General features: G+C 40.5%; 2 protein-coding genes across 6 annotated transcripts in view; both read left to right on the forward strand.

Annotated features, from left to right (window-relative positions):
* The window catches only part of mtmr2 (myotubularin related protein 2), a 10,864-nt gene extending 5,597 nt beyond the window's left edge, over positions 1-5,267 (forward strand). For both annotated transcript variants that reach the window (XM_062988447.1, XM_062988448.1), the window contains 6 exons: positions 73-258; positions 2,948-3,154; positions 3,237-3,329; positions 3,508-3,621; positions 3,802-3,978; positions 4,082-5,267. In XM_062988447.1, the coding sequence (XP_062844517.1) occupies positions 73-258; positions 2,948-3,154; positions 3,237-3,329; positions 3,508-3,621; positions 3,802-3,978; positions 4,082-4,243 (939 nt within the window). In that variant the 3' untranslated portion in view covers positions 4,244-5,267. The remainder of the gene's footprint in view (positions 1-72; positions 259-2,947; positions 3,155-3,236; positions 3,330-3,507; positions 3,622-3,801; positions 3,979-4,081) is intronic.
* Positions 5,268-6,060: 793 nt separating this feature from the next.
* Positions 6,061-17,500, forward strand: part of fam76b (family with sequence similarity 76 member B) — a 16,608-nt gene continuing 5,168 nt past the window's right edge. Inside the window, exons 1-2 of one of the 4 annotated variants that reach the window (XM_062988839.1) lie at positions 6,088-6,139; positions 6,415-6,514. In XM_062988839.1, the coding sequence (XP_062844909.1) occupies positions 6,425-6,514 (90 nt within the window). In that variant the 5' untranslated portion in view covers positions 6,088-6,139; positions 6,415-6,424. Of the gene's footprint in view, positions 6,515-17,500 lie in introns of all 4 variants that reach the window. The other 3 variants (XM_062988838.1, XM_062988840.1, XM_062988837.1) reach the window with 3 other exon arrangements.

The following is a 17,500-nucleotide window of genomic DNA, read 5'->3' on the forward strand; positions in this document are numbered from 1 at the left end:
CGCGCACACACGCTAGCACCTGAGCTATTAATGTATAAAGCACCCTGAGAATTAAAGTGTGTGTGTATGTAGATGAAGGGCGGAGGCTGTGAAAGTGAAGATGCGTATCAGAATGCTGAGCTGGTCTTTCTGGACATTCACAACATCCACGTGATGCGAGAGTCTCTGAGGAAACTGAAGGAGGTGGTTTACCCCCACATCAACGAATCTCATTGGTTCTCCAACCTCGAGGCCACTCACTGGCTGGAGCACATCAAGGTAGAAAAAACAACTTCAGTTCTACTCTGGAGGGTCTAGAGAGGGTCCCAGTGTATTTAAATAAGAGGATTAAAAATGAATTAAGAGTAATAGGACAGAAAAATCAATAGGATATTGACAGAGATCTCCTGTGATGTCATTTAGATCTATTTTAATCTACCTGTAGTCCAGGGTGGGTGTTTGAGAGTGGACACATACAGGGGTTGGACAAAATAACTGAAACACCTGTCATTTTAGTGTGGGAGGTTTCATGGCTAAATTGGACCAGTCTGGTGGCCAATCTTCATTAATTGCACATTGCACCAGTAAGAGCAGAGTGTGAAGGTTCAATTAGCAGGGTAAGAGCACAGTTTTGCTCAAAATATTGCAATGCACACAACATTATGGGTGACATACCAGAGTTCAAAAGAGGACAAATTGTTGGTGCACGTCTTGCTGGCGCATCTGTGACCAAGACAGCAAGTCTTTGTGATGTATCAAGAGCCACGGTATCCAGGGTAATGTCAGCATACCACCAAGAAGGACAAACCACATCCAACAGGATTAACTGTGGACGCAAGAGGAAGCTGTCTGAAAGGGATGTTCGGGTGCTAACCCGGATCGTATCCAAAAAACATAAAACCACGGCTGCCCAAATCACGGCAGAATTAAATGTGCACCTCAACTCTCCTGTTTCCACCAGAACTGTCCGTCGGGAGCTCCACAGGGTCGATATACACGGCCGGGCTGCTATAGCCAAACCTTTGGTCACTCGTGCCGATGCCAAACGTCGGTTTCAATGGTGCAAGGAGCGCAAATCTTGGGCTGTGGACAGGGATGGACTGGCCATCGGGAGGGTCGGGAGTTTTCCCGGTGGGCCGCTCTGTATGTGGGCCGCTGAGAGAGTGAAAAATACATTCTGTTTTAAATATTCCTGAATAATAATCCTGAAGTGTGCATTGGCCCACCACAGTATCCTCGCTGCATGTCCATTGGCCAATCACAGAAATGTCCCTCCCCCAGGATAAACCGTAATCACAATCACCAGTACAAAAACAATGAATGAGTGCGAGATGGAGAAAGGGTCGAGAAGGCGTAAAGGAGGCGCAGAAAAAGCCCGTGATAAAAAACAGAAAAAGCTGCAAGCAGATGCAGAAAAGTGCAGGACACTGGACAACCTGTTTGGCAGTGAGGAACTACAGCACAGCCAAAGAGCAGAAAAGGAAAAGTTAGTGTTCAGTGACTCTGCTTCGTTAGTGGGCCCATCTCAAATGTCGCCTATGCCCTACTTAGGGTACTTCCTAACAGTACAAAACATTTCTTTTAACAGTCGCTGGATGATTAATAAGTAGTTATCTAAGCTACTGTTGGATATCAGGGGCTTTAAACCAGCCGTTTTAAGGACTTTTTTTGTGAAAGTTCTATGATGTCATGTCCAACATAGTGCACTACATAGGGCGGTGGATATAATTTGAGATGGTACCATTAGTCTCTGCTCTTCAGAAAAAGTAAACACTATCTTGTCCTCTATATAATACAGAAAGGAAAATGCAGTTGTTCAGGACATTTTTTTAGAGTGATTATGTGCATAGCTCACATGGTTAATTTCCCTTGTCAACATATAAAGTATTTATTTCTTTGCTCATCGGAGCAATGCACTAATTTGGAACAAACGTGAATCACGTGTGAATAAAAGTGCGAAAAAAGCATATTTACCAGTGTTAAAGGTTTAATGAAAGAAAGGTTTAATTTTATTTCTTGCGGTTTAATGAGACAGGATGGGGAAATCCAATAGAACCATTTAAGAAATTGTAAATTTTATGTGTGTGATAGATGGATAGAACTATTAATCCCAAAGGAAAGTGTTGGAAATATATATAATTGTTTGTAGTTATTTTTTTATTATTTTAATTTTTATTATAGTGAGTTATTAACTTTAGTGGTAAGATAGATGAAAACTATTAATATCAATCATCTAACATTTGATTAGGGGGTGATATGTGTGGCGCGATGTGCTTGTAGTGGGCTGGTCAAGAAAAAAGTCCAGGGCTGAATTTTGTTCCCAGTCCAGCCCTGGCTGTGGACAATGTACAACTCCGGGAGAGTTACGGTGTGGAGAAGCCCCAAAGAAGCGTACCACCCAGACTGTTGCATGCCCAGAGTGAAGCATGGGGGTGGATCAGTGATGGTTTGGGCTGCCATATCATGGCATTCCCTTGGCCCAATACTCGTGCTAGATGGGCGCGTCACTGCCAAGGACTACCGAACCATTCTGGAGGACCATGTGCATCCAATGGCGGTGCCGTGTATCAGGATGACAATGCACCAATACAGACAGCAAGACTGGTGAAAGATTGGTTTGATGAACATGAAAGTGAAGTTGAACATCTCCCATGGCCTGCACAGTCACCAGATCTAAATATTATTGAGCCACTTTGGGGTGTTTTGGAGAAGCGAGTCAGGAAACGTTTTCCTCCACCAGCATCACGTAGTGACCTGGCCACTATCCTGCAAGAAGAATGGCTTAAAATCCCTCTGACCACTGTGCAGGACTTGTATATGTCATTTCCAAGACGAATTGACGCTGTATTGGCCGCAAAAGGAGGCCCTACACCATACTAATAAATTATTGTGGTCTAAAACCAGGTGTTTCAGTTATTTTGTCCAACCCCTGTATTTGATGCTGGTGTGTGTGTGTGTGTGTGTGTAGCTGATCCTGTCGGGAGCAGTGAGGATAGCTGATAAGGTGGAGTGCAGTAAGACGTCGGTGGTGATCCACTGCAGTGACGGCTGGGACCGGACGGCTCAGCTCTCCTCTCTCGTCATGCTCATGTTAGATTCTCACTACAGAACCATCAGTGGCTTCCAGATACTTATCGAGAAGGAGTGGATCAGCTACGGCCACCGCTTTCAGCAGGTACACACACACACACACACATACACGGTTCAGATCTGACGGTGGTGTGTGTGGATTGTAGTGAGTGTATTGTGTGTTACAGCGAGTGGGTCACAGTGATCAGAACCACACAGATGCTGAACGCTCGCCCATTTTCCTGCAGTTCATCGACTGTGTGTGGCAGATAACTCAACAGGTCAGTTACCATAGTTACCATATTAATTGGAATAATGACACTGTCAGTAAATGAAGGTGTAGTGTCGCACCTGAGCGTTTGTGTTTCTGTATAAGAACATGTTTCATTCCTTTAAAACATCCACTGTTTAGCTTGTGTGTGTGTGTGTGTGTGTGTGTGTGTGTGTGTGTGTGTGCAGTTTCCTGCAGCATTCGAGTTTAATGAGTACTTCCTGGTGACGGTTCTGGATCATCTGTACAGCTGTTTGTTTGGAACGTTCCTCTGTAACTCTGAACAGCAGAGACTGAAGGAGGTGAGACAAACACACACACACACACACACACACACACACACACACACTTACACTTGTGCAGTTCTTTCATTCATGATAAGAGTTGTTTTGTAAGCAGTGGAAGCAGAACCTGGTGAGTTTACCTAATTATTTTTGTGTGTGTGTGTGTGTGTGTGTGTGTGTGTGTGTGTGTGTGTGTAGGAGCTGCAGAAGAGGACCGTGTCTCTGTGGTCGTTCATTAACAGTCAGTTGGAGGAGTTTGTGAATCCTCTGTATGTTGAATACGACACACACGTTCTGTTTCCCTCCGTCTCCATCCGACACCTTCAGCTGTGGAGCACCTACTACATCCGCTGGAACCCGCGCATGAGACCTCAGGTACACACACACACTCACACACACTCTCACTATCATTTATAGTGTATCAGAACAGTTCTGCCTTGCATCAGACCGACTGTATAACGTCTGTGTGTATCTACAGGAACCTTTACACCAGCGTTATAAAGAACTGCTGGCAAAGCGGGCGGAGCTTCAGAGGAGGGTGGAGGAGCTTCAGCGTGAAGTAATCAATCATGCATCTGTGTCCCCTGAGAGGGTGGGGCCATCCTCCCCCTCCACCACACCTATACATTCCTGCATCTGATTGGCTGTCTGAGCTCTGGGTTACACAGATCAGTTGTTTACACTAACACACACTGCTAATGTAGCATGCACCGCTAACTCGCTACATCAACACGTCATCCAGGACGTCTTAATACTTTGACATTACTGTAGGTTTATTCTTCATTATTTCATTATATATTTATTCATTTACTGTATGGGAGACCAATTGGAATCGACTATATTTGCATACAGTGTTGGTTGATACAGCACTGTAGATTTTAGTATTTAAATTACTTTATAATTCACTTCACATTTACACACATCACGCCTGCAAACTGACTCGGGGAGAAACCAGCAGGACGGCCTGACAGCAGCAGGAACAACAGTTACACAGAGAACAATCAGCACTGACCTGCAGCGTCTACAATCACCTCCGTTCCTTCAGTTAACGCTAAACTCATCCGCTAATAAACAAGCACAGAGACGCTAACACGGCTACAATTAGTATAATTACAGTTAAAAGACATGATGTGTGTAAATGTGAAATAAAAACTAAAACTAATTAATTAGTAAATATATTAAACTAAAGTTAAATTAAACCAAAAAACTAAACTGGTTTAATTCCACAGTCCTGCTGGCACACATGCAGATACAGAAACACTAACAGCTAATTCATATTTAATATTAATAACTAAAACACAAGAGTTTAAACCTCAGTACCAACGGTCAGCACTACAGGACCAATCAGAGGCTGCGGTGTGACCGTCTCATTATAATATTCATAAGAAGCTTGGCTCTGTTTCTCATCTCTGTATAAACACTTGAACAAAACAGCTCAGATCCAAAGATCCTAAACTCTGTTAGTGCAGGAGCATCTGGATTTAGCTTAGTTATCATGAAGACTGTGTACTATGCATTGTGGGTAATGTAGTTCTGTGAGGAGTTCGACTGCATCAAACACTACCAGGTGTGAAGGACTTTAAATGCACTAATGATGATACTGCTGCTTTTAACATTCCTCTGTAGCCTTAATAAATTATATTAACATTTAAAACAAGATGAAATGTCTTTGTGCTGCTTGTGTGTTTTTGGTCGCTACAGATATTTATACAGACACAGAGAAGTCATTAATAAGGAAGTTAAAGGCCGCACCTCAATTCCTGTGTGTGATTATTACTCGAATTTTCTTCACTCGAATCTTGATTCAACACTGAAGTTGTTTTGTCTTTTTGTAGACGTGTGTGTGTGTGTGTGTGTGTGAGAGAGAGAGAGAGAGAGAGAAATATGGTAGTTAGGAGTGAATTGAATCGCCTGGTTATAGCTGCACTTCATTATTTAAATACTTAATAGAACCTGATTAGTTTTAGTTTTTTATTATTGTGTAATAGTATTTTACAGAAGTGAATAATTGATGTATTTGGTATGAATTTAAGTGAGTAATTAAGACCTTGTATTTGGAGATGTGAGGCTTTTAACGTTTAAATAACTTTGGCTGTGTTCTATATGCACCAACACTCCCTAAACCCTACTGAGAGCACTACTGCCACTCTCTGCCCTATAATCGCTCCCTAATGAGTGCACTCTGAGGTAAACAGGCTGTGAATTAGAACACGATCTTTAGAGGTACACTGATTACGCAATCACGTAGTTAGTGACGTTAGTTGGTGTGTTACGCGTAATATGGGCGGGGCATGCTGAAGGCTACGGACCAGTCACGTCGCATACTCTAATTCAAAACCCAAATCTGAGGTTCTGATTGGATGTTTTGTTGTTGATGCTGAGCGCTGATTGGTTGTTTGGTCTGCCTGTGAGCGCCGCTGGTTGGCTGCTGTTTTGGTGCTTTGTGGTGGTAGTTGGTATCCGGCTCGAGCAGAGACACGGCAGGAGGAGAAATCAGAATATAAACTCAGGATTCGTGTTGAGTGGAGTTTCTGTGGTTCGGCCTGATTAATGTTACATACTGAAGAGCTTTAACTGTTTATTTATAGTAGATCTGTTTAAATAAGTGGATCTATTTTAGTCAGTCTGATCTGAGCTAACAGGCTAATGCTAAGCTAGCAGCAGTGTGAGTGAGTGCGCGCGCGCTGTATCCGCTCCACTGTGTTTATGATCAGTGATTAAATCTGAGATTCATTTTACTGCAATCAGAATATTTATCTCATATTCATCAGAATATTTATCTCATATTCATCAAGTTTAATCTCACATCAGAGTGTGTGTGATGATGGCGAGTTCAGCTCTGTACGCCTGTACCAAGTGTAACCAGCGCTACCCATTCGAGGAGCTCTCTCAGGGACAACAGCTCTGTAAGGTATAACTCATATAGAATATATATATATATCATATATAATATACACATATAAATCATATATAATATACACATACAACAGCTCTGTAAGGTATAAATCATATAGAATATATATATATAATATATACATTATACACATACAACAGCTCTGTAAGGTATAAATCATATAGAATATATATATATAATATATACATTATACACATACAACAGCTCTGTAAGGTATAAATCATATAGAATATATATATATAATATATACATTATACACATACAACAGCTCTGTAAGGTATAAATCATATAGAATATATATATATATATAATATATACATTATACACATACAACAGCTCTGTAAGGTATAAATCATATAGAATATATATATAATATATACATTATACACATACAACAGCTCTGTAAGGTATAAATCATATAGAATATATATATATAATATATACATTATACACATACAACAGCTCTGTAAGGTATAAATCATATAGAATATATATATATATATAATATATACATTATACACATACAACAGCTCTGTAAGGTATAAATCATATAGAATATATATATATAATATATACATTATACACATACAACAGCTCTGTAAGGTATAAATCATATAGAATATATATATATATATAATATATACATTATACACATACAACAGCTCTGTAAGGTATAAATCATATAGAATATATATATATATATAATATATACATTATACACATACAACAGCTCTGTAAGGTATAAATCATATAGAATATATATATATATATAATATATACATTATACACATACAACAGCTCTGTAAGGTATAAATCATATAGAATATATATATATAATATATACATTATACACATACAACAGCTCTGTAAGGTATAAATCATATATAATATATATATATATAATATATACATTATACACATACAACAGCTCTGTAAGGTATAAATCATATAGAATATATATATATATAATATATACATTATACACATACAACAGCTCTGTAAGGTATAAATCATATAGAATATATATATAATATATACATTATACACATACAACAGCTCTGTAAGGTATAAATCATATATAATATATATAATATATACATTATACACATACAACAGCTCTGTAAGGTATAAATCATATAGAATATATATAATATATACATTATACACATACAACAGCTCTGTAAGGTATAAATCATATATAATATATATATAATATATACATTATACACATACAACAGCTCTGTAAGGTATAAATCATATAGAATATATATAATATATACATTATACACATACAACAGCTCTGTAAGGTATAAATCATATAGAATATATAGAATATATACATTATACACATACAACAGCTCTGTAAGGTATAAATCATATAGAATATATATAATATATACATTATACACATACAACAGCTCTGTAAGGTATAAATCATATAGAATATATATAATATATACATTATACACATACAACAGCTCTGTAAGGTATAAATCATATAGAATATATATATAATATACACATTATACACATACAACAGCTCTGTAAGGTATAAATCATATAGTATATATATATAATATATACATTATACACATACAACAGCTCTGTAAGGTATAAATCATATAGAATATATATATAATATACACATTATACACATACAACAGCTCTGTAAGGTATAAATCATATAGTATATATATATAATATATACATTATACACATACAACAGCTCTGTAAGGTATAAATCATATAGAATATATATATAATATACACATACAACAGCTCTGTAAGGTATAAATCATATAGAATATATATATAATATACACATACAACAGCTCTGTAAGGTATAAATCATATAGAATATATATATAATATATACATTATACACATACAACAGCTCTGTAAGGTATAAATCATATAGAATATATATATAATATACACATACAACAGCTCTGTAAGGTATAAATCATATAGAATATATATATAATATACACATACAACAGCTCTGTAAGGTATAAATCATATAGTATATATATATAATATATACATTATACACATACAACAGCTCTGTAAGGTATAAATCATATAGTATATATATATAATATATACATTATACACATACAACAGCTCTGTAAGGTATAAATCATATATAATATATATATAATATATACATTATACACATACAACAGCTCTGTAAGGTATAAATCATATAGAATATATATATAATATACACATACAACAGCTCTGTAAGGTATAAATCATATAGAATATATATATAATATACACATACAACAGCTCTGTAAGGTATAAATCATATAGTATATATATATAATATATACATTATACACATACAACAGCTCTGTAAGGTATAAATCATATAGTATATATATATAATATACACATTATACACATACAACAGCTCTGTAAGGTAAATCATATAGTATATATATATAATATACACATTATACACATACAACAGCTCTGTAAGGTAAATCATATACACAATTAAAAATCCTTATCAGAAACCCTAAAATCCCAGGAATGTGCGTCCCGTTCAACTGTGGTAACACATGTTCACACCCATGTATGTTGTGTGTATGTTGTGGTTGGTTGTGTGTGTGTTGTGGTTGGTTGTGTGTATGTTGTGGTTGGTTGTGTGTGTGTTGTGGTTGGTTGTGTGTATGTTGTGGTTGGTTGTGTGTATGTTGTGGTTGGTTGTGTGTGTATGTTGTGGTTGGTTGTGTGTGTGTTGTGGTTGGTTGTGTGTATGTTGTGGTTGGTTGTGTGTATGTTGTGGTTGGTTGTGTGTATGTTGTGGTTGGTTGTGTGTATGTTGTGGTTGGTTGTGTGTATGTTGTGGTTGGTTGTGTGTGTGTTGTGGTTGGTTGTGTGTGTGTTGTGGTTGGTTGTGTGTGTGTTGTGGTTGGTTGTGTGTATGTTGTGGTTGGTTGTGTGTATGTTGTGGTTGGTTGTGTGTATGTTGTGGTTGGTTGTTTGTATGTTGTGGTTGGTTGTTTGTATGTTGTGGTTGGTTGTTTGTATGTTGTGGTTGGTTGTGTGTGTGTTGTGGTTGGTTGTGTGTATGTTGTGGTTGGTTGTGTGTATGTTGTGGTTGGTTGTGTGTGTGTTGTGGTTGGTTGTGTGTATGTTGTGGTTGGTTGTGTGTGTGTTGTGGTTGGTTGTGTGTATGTTGTGGTTGGTTGTGTGTATGTTGTGGTTGGTTGTGTGTGTATGTTGTGGTTGGTTGTGTGTGTGTTGTGGTTGGTTGTGTGTATGTTGTGGTTGGTTGTGTGTATGTTGTGGTTGGTTGTGTGTATGTTGTGGTTGGTTGTGTGTATGTTGTGGTTGGTTGTGTGTATGTTGTGGTTGGTTGTGTGTGTGTTGTGGTTGGTTGTGTGTGTGTTGTGGTTGGTTGTGTGTGTGTTGTGGTTGGTTGTGTGTATGTTGTGGTTGGTTGTGTGTATGTTGTGGTTGGTTGTGTGTATGTTGTGGTTGGTTGTGTGTATGTTGTGGTTGGTTGTTTGTATGTTGTGGTTGGTTGTTTGTATGTTGTGGTTGGTTGTGTGTATGTTGTGGTTGGTTGTGTGTGTGTTGTGGTTGGTTGTGTGTATGTTGTGGTTGGTTGTGTGTATGTTGTGGTTGGTTGTGTGTATGTTGTGGTTGGTTGTTTGTATGTTGTGGTTGGTTGTGTGTATGTTGTGGTTGGTTGTGTGTATGTTGTGGTTGGTTGTGTGTATGTTGTGGTTGGTTGTGTGTGTGTTGTGGTTGGTTGTGTGTATGTTGTGGTTGGTTGTGTGTGTGTTGTGGTTGGTTGTGTGTGTGTTGTGGTTGGTTGTGTGTGTGTTGTGGTTGGTTGTGTGTGTATGTTGTGGTTGGTTGTGTGTGTATGTTGTGGTTGGTTGTGTGTGTATGTTGTGGTTGGTTGTGTGTGTATGTTGTGGTTGGTTGTGTGTATGTTGTGGTTGGTTGTGTGTATGTTGTGGTTGGTTGTGTGTATGTTGTGGTTGGTTGTGTGTGTATGTTGTGGTTGGTTGTGTGTGTATGTTGTGGTTGGTTGTGTGTGTATGTTGTGGTTGGTTGTGTGTGTGTTGTGGTTGGTTGTGTGTGTGTTGTGGTTGGTTGTGTGTATGTTGTGGTTGGTTGTGTGTGTGTTGTGGTTGGTTGTGTGTGTATGTTGTGGTTGGTTGTGTGTGTATGTTGTGGTTGGTTGTGTGTGTGTTGTGGTTGGTTGTGTGTGTGTTGTGGTTGGTTGTGTGTGTGTTGTGGTTGGTTGTGTGTGTGTTGTGGTTGGTTGTGTGTATGTTGTGGTTGGTTGTGTGTGTATGTTGTGGTTGGTTGTGTGTGTATGTTGTGGTTGGTTGTGTGTATGTTGTGGTTGGTTGTGTGTGTATGTTGTGGTTGGTTGTGTGTATGTTGTGGTTGGTTGTGTGTATGTTGTGGTTGGTTGTGTGTGTATGTTGTGGTTGGTTGTGTGTGTATGTTGTGGTTGGTTGTGTGTGTATGTTGTGGTTGGTTGTGTGTGTATGTTGTGGTTGGTTGTGTGTGTATGTTGTGGTTGGTTGTGTGTGTGTTGTGGTTGGTTGTGTGTATGTTGTGGTTGGTTGTGTATGTGTTGTGGTTGGTTGTGTGTGTATGTTGTGGTTGGTTGTGTGTGTGTTGTGGTTGGTTGTGTGTGTATGTTGTGGTTGGTTGTGTGTGTATGTTGTGGTTGGTTGTGTGTGTGTTGTGGTTGGTTGTGTGTGTGTTGTGGTTGGTTGTGTGTATGTTGTGGTTGGTTGTGTGTGTATGTTGTGGTTGGTTGTGTGTGTATGTTGTGGTTGGTTGTGTGTATGTTGTGGTTGGTTGTGTGTATGTTGTGGTTGGTTGTGTGTATGTTGTGGTTGGTTGTGTGTATGTTGTGGTTGGTTGTGTGTATGTTGTGGTTGGTTGTGTGTATGTTGTGGTTGGTTGTGTGTATGTTGTGGTTGGTTGTGTGTATGTTGTGGTTGGTTGTGTGTATGTTGTGGTTGGTTGTGTGTGTGTTGTGGTTGGTTGTGTGTATGTTGTGGTTGGTTGTGTGTATGTTGTGGTTGGTTGTGTGTATGTTGTGGTTGGTTGTGTGTATGTTGTGGTTGGTTGTGTGTATGTTGTGGTTGGTTGTGTGTATGTTGTGGTTGGTTGTGTGTATGTTGTGGTTGGTTGTGTGTATGTTGTGGTTGGTTGTGTGTATGTTGTGGTTGGTTGTGTGTATGTTGTGGTTGGTTGTGTGTATGTTGTGGTTGGTTGTGTGTATGTTGTGGTTGGTTGTGTGTGTATGTTGTGGTTGGTTGTGTGTGTATGTTGTGGTTGGTTGTGTGTGTATGTTGTGGTTGGTTGTGTGTGTGTTGTGGTTGGTTGTGTGTGTGTTGTGGTTGGTTGTGTGTATGTTGTGGTTGGTTGTGTGTGTGTTGTGGTTGGTTGTGTGTGTATGTTGTGGTTGGTTGTGTGTATGTTGTGGTTGGTTGTGTGTGTGTTGTGGTTGGTTGTGTGTGTGTTGTGGTTGGTTGTGTGTATGTTGTGGTTGGTTGTGTGTGTGTTGTGGTTGGTTGTGTGTGTATGTTGTGGTTGGTTGTGTGTGTGTTGTGGTTGGTTGTGTGTGTATGTTGTGGTTGGTTGTGTGTATGTTGTGGTTGGTTGTGTGTATGTTGTGGTTGGTTGTGTGTGTGTTGTGGTTGGTTGTGTGTGTATGTTGTGGTTGGTTGTGTGTATGTTGTGGTTGGTTGTGTGTGTGTTGTGGTTGGTTGTGTGTGTGTTGTGGTTGGTTGTGTGTATGTTGTGGTTGGTTGTGTGTGTGTTGTGGTTGGTTGTGTGTGTATGTTGTGGTTGGTTGTGTGTGTGTTGTGGTTGGTTGTGTGTGTATGTTGTGGTTGGTTGTGTGTGTATGTTGTGGTTGGTTGTGTGTGTGTTGTGGTTGGTTGTGTGTGTGTTGTGGTTGGTTGTGTGTATGTTGTGGTTGGTTGTGTGTGTGTTGTGGTTGGTTGTGTGTGTGTTGTGGTTGGTTGTGTGTGTGTTGTGGTTGGTTGTGTGTGTATGTTGTGGTTGGTTGTGTGTGTATGTTGTGGTTGGTTGTGTGTATGTTGTGGTTGGTTGTGTGTGTGTTGTGGTTGGTTGTGTGTATGTTGTGGTTGGTTGTGTGTGTGTTGTGGTTGGTTGTGTGTGTATGTTGTGGTTGGTTGTGTGTATGTTGTGGTTGGTTGTGTGTATGTTGTGCTTGGTTGTGTGTATGTTGTGGTTGGTTGTGTGTATGTTGTGGTTGGTTGTGTGTGTGTTGTGGTTGGTTGTGTGTATGTTGTGGTTGGTTGTGTATGTTGTGGTTGGTTGTGTGTATGTTGTGGTTGGTTGTGTGTGTGTTGTGGTTGGTTGTGTGTATGTTGTGGTTGGTTGTGTGTGTGTTGTGGTTGGTTGTGTGTGTATGTTGTGGTTGGTTGTGTGTATGTTGTGGTTGGTTGTGTGTATGTTGTGGTTGGTTGTGTGTATGTTGTGGTTGGTTGTGTGTGTGTTGTGGTTGGTTGTGTGTGTTGTGGTTGGTTGTGTGTGTGTTGTGGTTGGTTGTGTGTATGTTGTGGTTGGTTGTGTGTGTGTTGTGGTTGGTTGTGTGTATGTTGTGGTTGGTTGTGTGTGTATGTTGTGGTTGGTTGTGTGTATGTTGTGGTTGGTTGTGTGTATGTTGTGGTTGGTTGTGTGTATGTTGTGGTTGGTTGTGTGTGTGTTGTGGTTGGTTGTGTGTGTATGTTGTGGTTGGTTGTGTGTATGTTGTGGTTGGTTGTGTGTGTGTTGTGGTTGGTTGTGTGTGTGTTGTGGTTGGTTGTGTGTGTATGTTGTGGTTGGTTGTGTGTATGTTGTGGTTGGTTGTGTGTATGTTGTGGTTGGTTGTGTGTATGTTGTGGTTGGTTGTGTGTATGTTGTGGTTGGTTGTGTGTGTGTTGTGGTTGGTTGTGTGTGTATGTTGTGGTTGGTTGTGTGTATGTTGTGGTTGGTTGTGTGTATGTTGTGGTTGGTTGTGTGTGTGTTGTGGTTGGTTGTGTGTATGTTGTGGTTGGTTGTGTGTATGTTGTGGTTGGTTGTGTGTATGTTGTGGTTGGTTGTGTGTGTGTTGTGGTTGGTTGTGTGTATGTTGTGGTTGGTTGTGTGTGTATGTTGTGGTTGGTTGTGTGTGTATGTTGTGGTTGGTTGTGTGTATGTTGTGGTTGGTTGTGTGTGTGTTGTGGTTGGTTGTGTGTGTATGTTGTGGTTGGTTGTGTGTGTATGTTGTGGTTGGTTGTGTGTGTATGTTGTGGTTGGTTGTGTGTGTGTTGTGGTTGGTTGTGTGTATGTTGTGGTTGGTTGTGTGTGTGTTGTGGTTGGTTGTGTGTGTATGTTGTGGTTGGTTGTGTGTGTATGTTGTGGTTGGTTGTGTGTATGTTGTGGTTGGTTGTGTGTGTGTTGTGGTTGGTTGTGTGTGTATGTTGTGGTTGGTTGTGTGTGTATGTTGTGGTTGGTTGTGTGTGTATGTTGTGGTTGGTTGTGTGTGTATGTTGTGGTTGGTTGTGTGTATGTTGTGGTTGGTTGTGTGTATGTTGTGGTTGGTTGTGTGTGTGTTGTGGTTGGTTGTGTGTGTTGTGGTTGGTTGTGTGTGTGTTGTGGTTGGTTGTGTGTATGTTGTGGTTGGTTGTGTGTGTGTTGTGGTTGGTTGTGTGTATGTTGTGGTTGGTTGTGTGTGTATGTTGTGGTTGGTTGTGTGTATGTTGTGGTTGGTTGTGTGTATGTTGTGGTTGGTTGTGTGTGTGTTGTGGTTGGTTGTGTGTGTATGTTGTGGTTGGTTGTGTGTATGTTGTGGTTGGTTGTGTGTGTGTTGTGGTTGGTTGTGTGTGTATGTTGTGGTTGGTTGTGTGTATGTTGTGGTTGGTTGTGTGTGTGTTGTGGTTGGTTGTGTGTGTATGTTGTGGTTGGTTGTGTGTATGTTGTGGTTGGTTGTGTGTGTGTTGTGGTTGGTTGTGTGTGTGTTGTGGTTGGTTGTGTGTGTATGTTGTGGTTGGTTGTGTGTATGTTGTGGTTGGTTGTGTGTATGTTGTGGTTGGTTGTGTGTGTGTTGTGGTTGGTTGTGTGTGTATGTTGTGGTTGGTTGTGTGTATGTTGTGGTTGGTTGTGTGTGTGTTGTGGTTGGTTGTGTGTGTATGTTGTGGTTGGTTGTGTGTATGTTGTGGTTGGTTGTGTGTGTGTTGTGGTTGGTTGTGTGTGTGTTGTGGTTGGTTGTGTGTGTATGTTGTGGTTGGTTGTGTGTATGTTGTGGTTGGTTGTGTGTATGTTGTGGTTGGTTGTGTGTGTGTTGTGGTTGGTTGTGTGTGTATGTTGTGGTTGGTTGTGTGTATGTTGTGGTTGGTTGTGTGTGTGTTGTGGTTGGTTGTGTGTGTATGTTGTGGTTGGTTGTGTGTATGTTGTGGTTGGTTGTGTGTGTGTTGTGGTTGGTTGTGTGTGTGTTGTGGTTGGTTGTGTGTGTATGTTGTGGTTGGTTGTGTGTATGTTGTGGTTGGTTGTGTGTATGTTGTGGTTGGTTGTGTGTGTGTTGTGGTTGGTTGTGTGTGTATGTTGTGGTTGGTTGTGTGTATGTTGTGGTTGGTTGTGTGTATGTTGTGGTTGGTTGTGTGTGTGTTGTGGTTGGTTGTGTGTATGTTGTGGTTGGTTGTGTGTATGTTGTGGTTGGTTGTGTGTATGTTGTGGTTGGTTGTGTGTGTGTTGTGGTTGGTTGTGTGTATGTTGTGGTTGGTTGTGTGTGTATGTTGTGGTTGGTTGTGTGTGTATGTTGTGGTTGGTTGTGTGTATGTTGTGGTTGGTTGTGTGTGTGTTGTGGTTGGTTGTGTGTGTATGTTGTGGTTGGTTGTGTGTGTATGTTGTGGTTGGTTGTGTGTGTATGTTGTGGTTGGTTGTGTGTGTGTTGTGGTTGGTTGTGTGTATGTTGTGGTTGGTTGTGTGTGTGTTGTGGTTGGTTGTGTGTGTATGTTGTGGTTGGTTGTGTGTGTATGTTGTGGTTGGTTGTGTGTATGTTGTGGTTGGTTGTGTGTGTGTTGTGGTTGGTTGTGTGTGTATGTTGTGGTTGGTTGTGTGTGTATGTTGTGGTTGGTTGTGTGTGTATGTTGTGGTTGGTTGTGTGTGTATGTTGTGGTTGGTTGTGTGTATGTTGTGGTTGGTTGTGTGTATGTTGTGGTTGGTTGTGTGTATGTTGTGGTTGGTTGTGTGTATGTTGTGGTTGGTTGTGTGTGTGTTGTGGTTGGTTGTGTGTGTTGTGGTTGGTTGTGTGTGTGTTGTGGTTGGTTGTGTGTATGTTGTGGTTGGTTGTGTGTGTGTTGTGGTTGGTTGTGTGTATGTTGTGGTTGGTTGTGTGTGTATGTTGTGGTTGGTTGTGTGTATGTTGTGGTTGGTTGTGTGTATGTTGTGGTTGGTTGTGTGTGTGTTGTGGTTGGTTGTGTGTGTATGTTGTGGTTGGTTGTGTGTATGTTGTGGTTGGTTGTGTGTGTGTTGTGGTTGGTTGTGTGTGTATGTTGTGGTTGGTTGTGTGTATGTTGTGGTTGGTTGTGTGTGTGTTGTGGTTGGTTGTGTGTGTATGTTGTGGTTGGTTGTGTGTATGTTGTGGTTGGTTGTGTGTGTGTTGTGGTTGGTTGTGTGTGTGTTGTGGTTGGTTGTGTGTGTATGTTGTGGTTGGTTGTGTGTATGTTGTGGTTGGTTGTTTGTATGTTGTGGTTGGTTGTGTGTGTGTTGTGGTTGGTTGTGTGTGTATGTTGTGGTTGGTTGTGTGTATGTTGTGGTTGGTTGTGTGTGTGTTGTGGTTGGTTGTGTGTGTATGTTGTGGTTGGTTGTGTGTATGTTGTGGTTGGTTGTGTGTGTGTTGTGGTTGGTTGTGTGTGTGTTGTGGTTGGTTGTGTGTGTATGTTGTGGTTGGTTGTGTGTATGTTGTGGTTGGTTGTGTGTATGTTGTGGTTGGTTGTGTGTGTGTTGTGGTTGGTTGTGTGTGTATGTTGTGGTTGGTTGTGTGTATGTTGTGGTTGGTTGTTTGTATGTTGTGGTTGGTTGTGTGTATGTTGTGGTTGGTTGTGTGTGTGTTGTGGTTGGTTGTGTGTATGTTGTGGTTGGTTGTGTGTGTGTTGTGGTTGGTTGTGTGTATGTTGTGGTTGGTTGTGTGTGTGTTGTGGTTGGTTGTGTGTGTGTTGTGGTTGGTTGTGTGTGTGTTGTGGTTGGTTGTGTGTATGTTGTGGTTGGTTGTGTGTGTGTTGTGGTTGGTTGTGTGTATGTTGTGGTTGGTTGTGTGTGTATGTTGTGGTTGGTTGTGTGTATGTTGTGGTTGGTTGTGTGTATGTTGTGGTTGGTTGTGTGTGTGTTGTGGTTGGTTGTGTGTGTATGTTGTGGTTGGTTGTGTGTATGTTGTGGTTGGTTGTGTGTGTGTTGTGGTTGGTTGTGTGTGTATGTTGTGGTTGGTTGTGTGTATGTTGTGGTTGGTTGTGTGTGTGTTGTGGTTGGTTGTGTGTGTATGTTGTGGTTGGTTGTGTGTATGTTGTGGTTGGTTGTGTGTGTGTTGTGGTTGTGTGTGTGTTGTGGTTGGTTGTGTGTGTGTTGTGGTTGGTTGTGTGTATGTTGTGGTTGTGTGTGTGTTGTGGTTGGTTGTGTGTGTGTTGTGGTTGGTTGTGTGTATGTTGTGGTTGGTTGTGTGTATGTTGTGGTTGGTTGTGTGTGTATGTTGTGGTTGGTTGTGTGTATGTTGTGGTTGGTTGTGTGTATGTTGTGGTTGGTTGTGTGTGTGTTGTGGTTGGTTGTGTGTGTATGTTGTGGTTGGTTGTGTGTATGTTGTGGTTGGTTGTGTGTGTGTTGTGGTTGGTTGTGTGTGTATGTTGTGGTTGGTTGTGTGTATGTTGTGGTTGGTTGTGTGTATGTTGTGGTTGGTTGTGTGTATGTTGTGGTTGGTTGTGTGTATGTTGTGGTTGGTTGTGTGTATGTTGTGGT

The sequence above is a fragment of the Trichomycterus rosablanca genome, chromosome 26 (assembly GCF_030014385.1).
Source record: "Trichomycterus rosablanca isolate fTriRos1 chromosome 26, fTriRos1.hap1, whole genome shotgun sequence".
Classification (NCBI taxonomy): Eukaryota; Metazoa; Chordata; class Actinopteri; order Siluriformes; family Trichomycteridae; genus Trichomycterus; species Trichomycterus rosablanca.